This window comes from Chiloscyllium punctatum, chromosome 25 (assembly GCF_047496795.1).
Source record: "Chiloscyllium punctatum isolate Juve2018m chromosome 25, sChiPun1.3, whole genome shotgun sequence".
NCBI classification, from domain to species: domain Eukaryota; kingdom Metazoa; phylum Chordata; class Chondrichthyes; order Orectolobiformes; family Hemiscylliidae; genus Chiloscyllium; species Chiloscyllium punctatum.
The window spans coordinates 87,164,172-87,175,858 of NC_092763.1; the positions used below are offsets into that span (position 1 = coordinate 87,164,172).

The 11,687-nt window shown below is 47.9% G+C and overlaps 2 protein-coding genes across 2 annotated transcripts in view; both read right to left on the reverse strand.

The window, feature by feature from the left end:
- fhl1a (four and a half LIM domains 1a) overlaps positions 1-11,687 on the reverse strand; it is a 300,533-nt gene that overhangs the window by 263,555 nt on the left and 25,291 nt on the right.
- Positions 1-11,687, reverse strand: part of adgrg4a (adhesion G protein-coupled receptor G4a) — a gene marked incomplete at its 3' end in the record, with an annotated part of 56,350 nt that overhangs the window by 29,723 nt on the left and 14,940 nt on the right. The window contains exons 9-11 of the mRNA XM_072594612.1: positions 10,474-10,614; positions 8,051-8,173; positions 5,696-5,741 (exon numbers count right to left, since the gene is read on the reverse strand). Of these exons, the coding sequence (XP_072450713.1) occupies positions 5,696-5,741; positions 8,051-8,173; positions 10,474-10,614 (310 nt within the window). The remainder of the gene's footprint in view (positions 1-5,695; positions 5,742-8,050; positions 8,174-10,473; positions 10,615-11,687) is intronic.

The window sequence follows — 11,687 nt, forward strand, 5'->3', positions numbered from 1 at the left end:
GCCAGGGTCCGGAATGTCGCCGATCGGGTTTACAGGATTCTGAAGGGGGAGGGGGAGCAGCCAGAAGTCGTGGTACATATTGGCACCAATAATATAGCCAGGAAGGGGATTGAGGATCTGTAAAGTGACTACAGAGAGCTAGGTTGGAAGGTGAAGAACAGGACGAGTAGAGTAGTGATCTCAGATTTGTTACCCGTGCCACGAGATAGTGAGATGAGGAACAGTCAGCGAATGCAGCTTAACACGTGGCTGCGAGGCTGGTGCAGGAGGGAGGACCATTGGGATACCTTCTGGGGAAGGTGGGACCTGTACATGAAGGACAGGTTGCACCTGAACTGGAACAGGCACAAATGTCCTGGGTGGGAGATTTGCTTGTGTGGTTCGGGAGGGTTTAAACTAGTTTGGCAGGGGGTCGGGAATCAGAGCTATATATCTGAGAGGGGGCCAGTTGTAGATGGGGCAGTGACAGGACGTAGTGAATCTATCGGGAAGGTTTCTCACTCTATGAAGCAAAGGAATCGGTTAAAGTGTGTCTGCTTTAACGCAAGGAGTGTCCAAAATAAGAGTGATGAACTTAGAGCATGGATCAGTACTTGAGGATATGATGCTGTGGCCGTGACAGAGATCTGGGTTTCACAGCGACAGGAATGGTTGCTAGATGTTCCAGGGTTTAGAGCATTTAAAAAAAACAGGGAGGGTGGGAAAAAAAGAGGAGGGGGTGTAGCATTGCTAATCAGAGAGTGCATTACAGCTACAGAAACAAAGGCTGTTGAGGAAGGTTTGTTTAATGAGTCAGTATGGGTGGAAGTTAGGAACAGTAGGGGAGCAGCCACTTCACTGGGGGTTTTCGACAGAACCTCCTAATAGCAGTAGAGAGATTGAAGAACTCTTGGGCTGGCAGATTTTGGAAAAATGCAGATGTAGCAGGGTGGTTGTTATGGGTTACTTCAACTTTCCCAATATCAGCTGGAACCTCCTTAGTGCATATGGTTTGGATGGAGCAGTTTTTGTCAGGTGTGTTCAGGAGAGTTTCCTTACTCAGTATGTAGACAGGCCGATGAAGGGAGAGGCCATTTTGGATTTGGTGTTCGGCAAAGAGCCAGGACAGGTGTCAGATCTTGTGGTGGGAGAACACTTTGGTGATAGTGATCACAACTGTCTCATATTTAGCATTGGAGAGGGAAAGGAGCAGTTACCAAGGGAAGATATTTAATTGAGGAAAAGGAAATTATGACTCTATCATGTAGGAGTTGGAAAGTACAGATTGGGAGCAATTGTTCCACAGAAAGGACACAGCAGACATGTGGAGACTGTTTAAGGAGCAGTTGTTGCGAGTGATGCACAAATTTGTTCCTCTGAGACAGGTAAGAAGGGGTAAGATTAAGGAACTTTGGATGATGTGAACAGAGGAGCTTCTTATCAAAAGGAAGGCAGCAGCTTACGGAAGGTGGAGGAAGCAAGGATCTAGCACAGCTTTAGAGGATTACAGGCTTACTAGAAAGGAGCTCAGATATGGACTGGAGAGTGCCAGGAGGGGGCACGAAAAGGGCTTGGCAGGAAGGATTAGGGAGAACCCAAAGGCATTTTACTGATACGTGAGGAATAAGAGAATGATCCGGGAGAAGGTAGGGCCGGTCAGGGATAGCGTAGGGAACTTGTGTGTGGAGTCTGAGCAGATAGGGGAAGCTCTAAATGGGTTTTTTGCTTCGGTTTTCACCAAGGAAAGGGACCTTGTTGTGAATGAGAACTTTGAGGAGCTGGGAAACAGGTTTGAACAGATCAAGATTGAGGAAGTTGATGTGCTGGAAATTTTGGAAAACATTAAGATTGATAAGTCCTCAGCGCCAGACCAGATTTATCCTAGGCTGCTCCAGGAAGTGAGAAAGGAGGTTGCTAAGCCCCTGGTGAGGATATTTGCCTCCTCACTCTCCACAGGAGTCGTACCGGAGGATTGGAAGGAGGTGAATGTTGCTCCTCTTTTCAAGAAGGGGAATAGGGAAATCCCTGGCAATTACAGACCAGTCAGTCTTATGTCTGTGGTCAGCAAAGTTTTGGAAAGAATTCTGAGGGGTAGGATTTATGACTATTTGGCAAAGCATAGTGTGATTAAAGGCAGTCAGCATGGCTTTGTGAGGGGCAGGTCATGCCTCACAAAACTTAGAGTTCTTTGAAGAGGTGACGAGACAGGTCGATGAAGGTTGAGCAGTGGATATGGTGTATGTGGACTTCAGCAAGGCATTTGATAAGGTTCCCCATGGTAGGCTCATTCATAAAGCCAGGACGTATGGGATACAGGGAGATATGGTTGTCTGGATTCAGAATTGGTTGGCTGACAGAAGGCAGAGAGTGGTTGTAGATGGAAAGTATTCTGCCTGGAGGTCAGTGTTGAGTGGGGTCCTGCAGGGCTCTGTTCTTGGGCCTCTGCTCTTTGTAGTTTTTATAAATGACTTGGATGAGGAGGTTGAGGGGTGGGTTAGTAAATTTGCAGATGACACTAAGGTTGGAGGTGTCGTCGATAGTATAGAGGGCTACTGCAGGCTGCAGCATGACATAAACAGGATGCAGAGCTGGGCTGAGAAATGGCAGATGGAGTTCAACCTGGATAAATGTGAAGTGATGCATTTTGGAAGGTCGAACTTGAATGCAGAATATAGGATTAAAGACAGGATTCTTGGCAATGTGGAGGAACAGAGGGATCTGGGTGTGCAAGTACATAGATCCCTCAAAGTTGCCACCCAAGTGGATAATCAACCACACTGCCCTGTGTCCCAACATTTCAACTCCCCCTCCCACTCTGCCGAGGACATGGAGGTCCTGGGCCTCCTTCACCGCCGCTCCCTCACCACCAGACGCCTGGAGGAAGAACGCCTCATCTTCCGCCTCGGAACACTTCAACCCCAGGGCATCAATGTGGACTTCAACAGTTTCCTCATTTCCCCTTCCCCCACCTCACCCTAGTTCCAAACTTCCAGCTCAGCACTGTCTCCATGACTTGTCCGGACTTGTCCTACCTGCCTATCTCCTTTTCCACCTATCCACTCCACCTTCTCCTCCCTGACCTATCACCTTCATCCCCTCCCCCACTCACCCATTGTACTCTATGCTACTTTCTCCCCACCCCCACCCTCCTCTAGCTTATCTCTCCACGCTTCAGGCTCACTGCCTTTATTCCTGATGAAGGGCTTTTGCCTGAAACGTCGATTTTCCTGCTCCTCGGATGTTGCCTGAACTGCTGTGCTCTTCCAGCACCACTCTAATCTAGACTTTGGTGTTTTGGCTTTCATTAACAGGGGGATTGAATGTCAGAGCCGTGAGGTTTTGCTGCAGCTCTACAAGTCCCTGGTGAGACCACAATTGGAATATTGTGTCCAGTTCTGGTCACCCTACTATAGGAAAGATACAGAGGCTTTGGAGGTGGTGCAAAGAAGGTTTACCAGAATGCTGCCTGGACTGTCGGGATTGCCTTATGAAGAGAGGTTGAATAAGCTCAGACTTTTCTCTCTGGAGAGAAGGAGGAAGAGAGGAGACCTGATTGAGGTGTACAAAATAATGAGAGGAATGGATAGAGTCAGTAGCCAGAGACTTTTCCCCAGGGCAGGATTGACTGGTACGAGGGGTCATAGTTTTAAAATATTAGGAGGAAGGTATAGAGGAGACGTCAGAGGTAGGTTCTTTACGCAGAGAGTTGTGAATGCATGGAATGTGTTGCCAGCTGTGGTGGTGGAAGCAGAGTCATTGGGAACATTTAAGCGACTGCTGGACATGCACATGGTCAGCAGTGAGTTGAGGTTAAGTTATTATATTTTACATTACGATTAAACCTCGGCACAACATCGTGGGCCAAAGGGCCTGTTCTGTGCTGTTCTTTTCTATGTTCTATGTTCTACCTTTCCTTCGATAAATGGCCCAAAACTGGTCTCTGTGTTCCAGCTGGGATCTGACTGGGGCCTTGTAGAGTTTCAGCAAGACCTCTCTAATTTTATACTCTATTCCATTTGAAATAAAAGCCAACCTTCCAATTGCCTTCCCTCTTACCCAATGAACCTATTTGTGATTCGTGGACAAGGACTCCCAAACCACTCTGTTCTGTATTCTCTTTTCCACAGTCTTTCTCCATTGAAATAACATTCAGCTTCTCGATTCTTGTGTCAAAGTGCGTAACCTCACATTAACTCCACATTGTATTCCACATTACACAGATATAGGAAAGATATTATCCAGCTGGAGAGGGTTCAGAAGAGATTTACCAGGATGTTGCCAGGGATGGAAGGTTTGAGTTATACAGAAAGACTGGATAGGCTGGGACAGTTTTCACTGGAATGTAGGATGTTGGGAAATGACCTTATAGAAGTTTATAAAATAACGAGAGGTACAGATAGTGTTAATGGTAGTTATCTTTTCCCAAGGGTGGGGGATTTCAAGGTGAGGGGGCACATTTTTAAGGTGAGAGGAGAGAGATTTCAAAAAGACATGAGGGACACGTTTCTTACCCAGAGGGTGGCTCACGTGTGGAATGAACATCCTGAGGAAGTGCTGGCTGTGGGTGCAGTTACAATGTTGAAAAGGCATTTGGATGGATACGTGAACAGGAAAGGTTTGGAGGGATATGGGCCCGGAGCAGGCAGGAGGGACTAGTTTAGTTTGGGACTATGTCTGGCATGGACTGGTTGGGCCGATGGGTCTGTTTCCGTGCTGTACGACTATATCTGCCAGGTTTTGCCCACTCACATAATGTGTCTGTGTCTCTCTGCACACACTGTGGCATCCTCACCACTTGCCTTCCCAGCTATTTTTCTCTCATTCGCAAACTTGGCGATAGTACATTCACTTTCCTCATCACCCAGAGGGTGGTATGTGTATGGAATGAGCTGCCAGAGGATGTGGTAGAGGCTGGTACAATTGCAACAGTTAAGAGGCATTTGGATGGGTATATGAATAGGAAGGGTTTGGAGGGATATGGGCCGGGTGCTGGCAGGTGGGACTAGATTGGGTTGGGATATCTGGTCGGTATGGACGGGTTGGACCGAAGGGTCTGTTTCTGTGCTGTACATCTCGATGACTCTATGAAGTCGTTAATATACTTTGTAAGTAATTGTGGCCCAGCACTGATTACTCCACCGTTATGGGGTTGCCCTTCATCCCATCTTTTTGTTTTGTGAGTTAGCTGGGACAACACATCCATCCTAGGACAAGCCAAACAGAGACACACACAAGAATTCCTAGAAGCATGGCATTCCAACCGGAACTCTATCAACAAACACATCGAGTAAGACCGCATCTACCACCCACTGAGAAAAAGAACAGGAAATGACATCTCCAACCCAAAGAAACCCAAACATATAAATAGAAAGCAGGAATCAGCAGCAGTGCTTCGCCTGAGGCTCACTGAAGATGTTACCTAGTATGGTGACGAAACATCTGGAAATGAACCTTCCAGCTCAGTGAGCAAACCTACATCCAGACCCTCAACCTGAGCTATAAATCTTCTCAAAGCTCACTAGTTAGCCAATTCTCTATCCACACTGATATATTACCACCAGCATCAGGGGCTCATTGCACATTAATATGTCCAAAGTACAACGCTACTTCTTAAAACACACAAAATATGATTAAAAATCCAGCACCAACAGGAAAATGACACCGAACAGTTGGATTGGGAATGGAAACAGAGCCAAGTGTGGGAACACACACTCACGGTTTTGCTGAAAGTCCCAGAAGACGCAGCTAACCTGCTCACCGTCCTGTCAAAGAGAAACACCAGCGTCAGTCTGGGGACCACACACCCCCCTCCTCCTCCTCCTCCCCACCCCCACCAAGCTGCATCCCCCTCACGCCCACACCCTGGCCATCCACACACCCACCCATACCACTCCCCTCACCCCCTGTACCCAGTGTAACCACAACCCCCACACCCCTGTACCCAGTGTAACCACACCACCCATACGCATGTACCTGGTGTAACCACACACCCATCCCCTGTACCTGGTGTAACCACAGCCCCAATCCCCTTGTACCCGGTGTAACCACACACCCATCCCCCTGTACCCGGTGTAACCACACACCCATCCCCCTGTACCCGGTGTAATCACACACCCATCCCCCTGTACCCGGTGTAACCACACACCCATCCCCCTGTACCCGGTGTAACCACACCACCCATCCCCCTGTACCCGGTGTAACCACACCACCCATCCCCCTGTACCCGGTGTAACCACACCACCCATCCCCCTGTACCCGGTGTAATCACACACCCATCCCCCTGTACCCGGTGTAACCACACACCCATCCCCCTGTACCCGGTGTAACCACACCCCCCATCCCCCTGTACCCGGTGTAACCACACCCCCCATCCCCCTGTACCCGGTGTAACCACACACCCCACCCCCCTGTACCCGGTGTAACCACACCCCCCATCCCCCTGTACCCGGTGTAACCACACACCCCATCCCCCTGTACCCGGTGTAACCACACACCCCATCCCCCGTACCCGGTGTAACCACACCACCCATCCCCCTGTACCCGGTGTAACCACACACCCCATCCCCCTGTACCCGGTGTAACCACACCCCCCATCCCCCTGTACCCGGTGTAACCACACCCCCCATCCCCCTGTACCCGGTGTAACCACACCCCCTATCCCCCTGTACCCGGTGTAACCACACACCCCATCCCCTTGTACCTGGTGTAACCACACCCCCTATCCCCCTGTACCCGGTGTAACCACACACCCCATCCCCCTGTACCCGGTGTAACCACACCCCCTATCCCCCTGTACCTGGTGTAACCACACCCCCCATCCCCCTGTACCCGGTGTAACCACACCCCCCATCCCCCTGTACCCGGTGTAACCACACCCCCCATCCCCCTGTACCCGGTGTAACCACACCCCCTATCCCCCTGTACCCGGTGTAACCACACACCCCATCCCCTTGTACCTGGTGTAACCACACCCCCCATCCCCCTGTACCCGGTGTAACCACACCCCCCACCCCCCTGTACCCGGTGTAACCACACCCCCCATCCCCCTGTACCCGGTGTAACCACACCCCCCATCCCCCTGTACCCGGTGTAACCACACCCCCCATCCCCTTGTACCTGGTGTAACCACACCCCCCATCCCCCTGTACCTGGTGTAACCACACCCCCCATCCCCCTGTACCCGGTGTAACCACACCCCCCATCCCTGTCCTGCCGGTGAAGTGACAGTTTTATTTTGACCTACACCTTAGAAATGGTTCATTATGTGTTTAAAATATTTGAACATGTTGAAATAGCCTATATTTTTGAAATCTTCATTCCTCGAGCTGGAAAATCCCGAAACGATCATCCAGAGCAACATGGAACGTCATCAAGATCAGAGATTCTCTCCACCAATGTCACACCTGTCTGTTACACACCTGTCTGTTACACACCTGTCTGTTACACACCTGTCTGTTGCAGCCTGGTCTGTCACACACATCAGCACTGCCCTCCTTCCTTTCAATGAATATGTCTGTGAAATTTCACCATAGTCACTGGTCCCCTCCAAACCTGTCTGTTCCAAATCTGTCCCCTCCAAACCCTGTCCACACCAACCCGGTCCATTCCAAACCCGGTCCCCTCCAAACCCGGTCCACTCCAAACCTGGTCCACTCCAAACCCGGTCCCCTCCAAACCCGGTCCACTCCAAACCTGGTCCACTCCAAACCCGGTCCCCTCCAAACCCGGTCCACTCCAAACCTGGTCCACTCCAAACCCGGTCCCCTCCAAACCCGGTCCCCTCCAAACCCGGTCCACTCCAAACCTGGTCCACTCCAAACCCGGTCCCCTCCAAACCCGGTCCACTCCAAACCTGTCCACTCCAAACCCGGTCCCCTCCAAACCCGGTCCACTCCAAACCTGTCCACTCCAAACCTGTCCACTCCAAACCTGTCCATTCCAAACCTGTCCATTCCAAACCTGTCCACTTCAAATCTGGCCGTTTCTTACTGTTACTGGTTTGTTGTGTAACTGATCGCCAAACCAGAATTGCAGATGAGATGTCCAGCCGATTGGTAGAGGTGGATTTCACCTGTTTTGGTGTTAGGTGCTTCAAGGTCACTTTAACAGGTTCACTGAGGTTTTTCACGTTCCTGTCTTCAATACTGCTGGAGACCACGTAACTGTTCAGTTTCCGCTGAGTCAGGGCCTTGTCCTAGGATTATAACAATCCACAGTTAGACATAAGACATAAGACATAAGACATAGGAGTGGAAGTAAGGCCATTTGGCCCATCGAGTCCACTCTGCCATTCAATCATGGCCGCTGGGCACTTCAACTCCACTTACCCGTATTCTCCCTGTAGCCCTTAATTCCCCGAGACCTGTCCATTCTCATTGTCGGGGGCAGTATCAATCAAAAAACACCACGCACTATAATCAGACCTTTAGAAATCCATTGTAGCTAATATCAGTAAACATTAATCACACTGACTCATAGATAATCAATGGTACCAATCGATATCGATCACTAACAGATTGGATTGACATCAGTTTGTATAATTAGGGTTAAGGTTAAGGTCAGGGTTAGGGAGATATAGTTAGGTCATAGTTGAATATATTGGGAATTAGTCATATTATTGAACACGGTTTTGAGAAACTTGATGAATAAACACAGCCTCGGGCTCTCATAGTACTGTGGTAGTGTCCCTATCTCTGAGCTAGGTGACATTGGAGGAGAGGTGGAGTCAGTAAGGACTACATACACTGGAGTGAGTGGATTTCTCATAGAAACCTTTAAAATTATAACAGGACTAGACAGAGTTCAGGATGTTCCCACTGGTGGGGGATTCCATAAACAGGGTTATAGTTTAAGGGTGAGGAGTAAACCTTTTAGGGCTGAGATAAGGAGAAATGTGCAAGCAGTTTGTCTGTGGAACTCCCTCCCACAGAACGTGGCTGGAGGTAAAACATTGCGTGTTTTCAAGACGGAGGTCTATATAGTTCATGTGTCTGAAGGAATACAGACAGATTGGGGACTTGGGCACAGAAATGGCAGATGGAGCTTAATCCAGACAAATGCTAGGTGATGCATTTTAGAGGATCAAATTTAGGTGTGAATTATACTGTAAATGGCAGAACCCTTAGGACCATTAACACATGGACAAATCTGGATATGCAGATCCACAGTTCCCTAAAACTGGCAACACAGGTGACCAAGCTGATTGAGAAGGCATATGGCATACTTGCCTTCATCAGCCGGTGCATGGAGTTCAACAGTTGCCAAACTATGTTGCAGCTATATAAAACCCTTGTTAGGCTGCATTTGGAGTATTGGTCGCCACATTACCAGAAGAACGTGGAAGCTTGGGAGAGAGTGCAGAGGAAAAGTTAAAAAGACTATTGTTTGCACCGAAAAGACAGCAGGTGAGAGGAGACTGAATGGAGGTCTACAAAATTATGAGAGGCATACATGGTGTGGATAGTCAGAGGCTTTTTCCCCAGGGTTGAAGTTTCAGTTACAAAAGGGCACCGGTTCAAGGTGAGAAGGGGAATGTTTAAGGTAGATGTGCAAAGGACATTTTTCACGCAGCGTATGGTAGGAGCCTGAAACGCACTGCCAGGCGATGTAGTGGAAACAAGGATGCTGGTGACATTTAAGAGGTATCTGGATGGTTACATGAATAGGGAGGGAATAGAGGGATATAGACCAAATAATGGCAGAAAGTTTGTTTTTTAGTTTAGTGTAATGGAAAATGAACAACATTAACATTTATTGTGAGATCTGTAAAAGATTACCTTCCTACATCAATTTACTGCAGACAGCCTGACTTCACTGAATTCTGTGAACAGACAGACTATCCTTGCAAGTTTTGCAAACAATCTAATTCGGCAGAGTCAGGGGAAATCACAAGGGCAGGAGCAGTTTTTTCAGCAGTAAAGGAATGGGAAAACAACTCCTTATGTGGAAAAGGGCTCAAACTGTTCCCAAGCTGATTGTCCTTGAGCTGAGATAAGGCTGAGCAAAGTGTGGTATGAAGGAAACATGTGAGTGGTACTTGGGGCCCCCTTGCATAAGGCATTTTGTCAAGTGCAGAGGGTCCCTTTGCAAAGGCCTGTAATAAACCTTTTCTTTGCCCTTGCTAGCATTTGGGTCAAGTCGATTTAATTTCCACGATATTTAGTTACAGCATGATGATCAGCATGGGTTTGGAGGGCTGAAGGGCTTGTTCCTGTGCTGTACCTCTCTTTTGTTCTTCGGATCAGGGAATACGGGATGGGAAGATGGGATTAGGGAATGGGGTGCGATGATCAGCCAACACCCTATTGAATGGTGGAGCAGATTCGAGGGGCCAAATGGCCTATTCTTGCTGCTATCTCTATCTTTCTGTGTTTCTCAGGTTCAAGTTCCAACTGTGTGTGGATTAACTTCACTGACCAAGTTGATTCAAGAATATCTAACTGCAGTGTGATCTAAGTTAAACGAGGAGCAGATAGTGTAACCAGGATAACTTACCTCAAAGAGGGACGTTTCTCCATAAAACTGGAATATTATCCGGGATTTCAGAGCCTGTTTCCCTGCTGACCATTTGCTTAAAACTGGAGGCAATTCAATGAAAGCTACAGGATTTTCCAGGGATGTATTATTCCTATAGATCTATAATTAATCAGAGTTCAACTGTTAGACTGTCAGCAGATTGAAAATTATAATTCACTTTTAAAATTCTGGATTTAATACTAGATTAGATTCCCTACAGTATGGAAACAGGCCCTTTGGCCCAACAATATTGATTTCGGGAATATGATGGTCAAATTATTGTTGTACTAATGCAGCGGACATAAAATCAGAAAATGCTGGAGAAACTCAGCAGGTCTGGCAGCTTCGGTTGAGAGAGAATCAGAGAAAATGTTTTGAGTTTGATATGACTTTTCTTCAGTTATCCTGATAACTCAGCTGAGGATCCATGGGTTGGAGTCAGATCCCACCATGACAGCTGAGAATTTAAACTCTGTCATTGAATGATCTCTCTCTGCAATGGGTTCCACACACAGTGCTGTCTGCCCAGTGTTAGCAGGGAGGACATCGAGTGCAGTCCACACAGAAACATGGAGAAGGATCCCATTGTCACACAGGCCAATCAGCGACAGAGGTTTGTCGAGAGTGTGTGAGTAAATAGGAGACAAATTAAACAGAGTTAATGATCACTATTCATCAGAACTGCAGCAGAATCACCGGAATTAAAACATGAAGTCTGGTTTCTCTCCACAGATGCTGCCAGACCTTCTGTGATTTTCCAGCACTTTCTGGTTTTGTTTCCGATTTCCAGCCTCTTCTGGTCTTTGATTAACTTCAACAGAATAGCCATGAAACTGAGAAAGAGCAATGTTACACACGACTCAGAGAGTCGCCCATGGGATTTATTGCTTGGAACTGAGCTGTTTGTGAGGATGTTTCCGAGTCAGTCACATTGCTGTGGGTCTGGAGTCACATAGAGGCCAGACCAGGTAAGGATGGCAGTTTCCTGCCCTAAAGGGCTTTAGTGAACCACATTTTATAACGATTGACAATGGTTACTTGGTTGTCATTAGATTTTAATCCTAAACTATATTTTTATATTGAATTCAGATGTCACTATTTGTCATGTTAAGATTGAATCCCAGCTGCCCACAGCATTAATCTGCTGCTCTGGATTCCTATCTTGGTGATATCCCCATAAACCACTGCCTCCC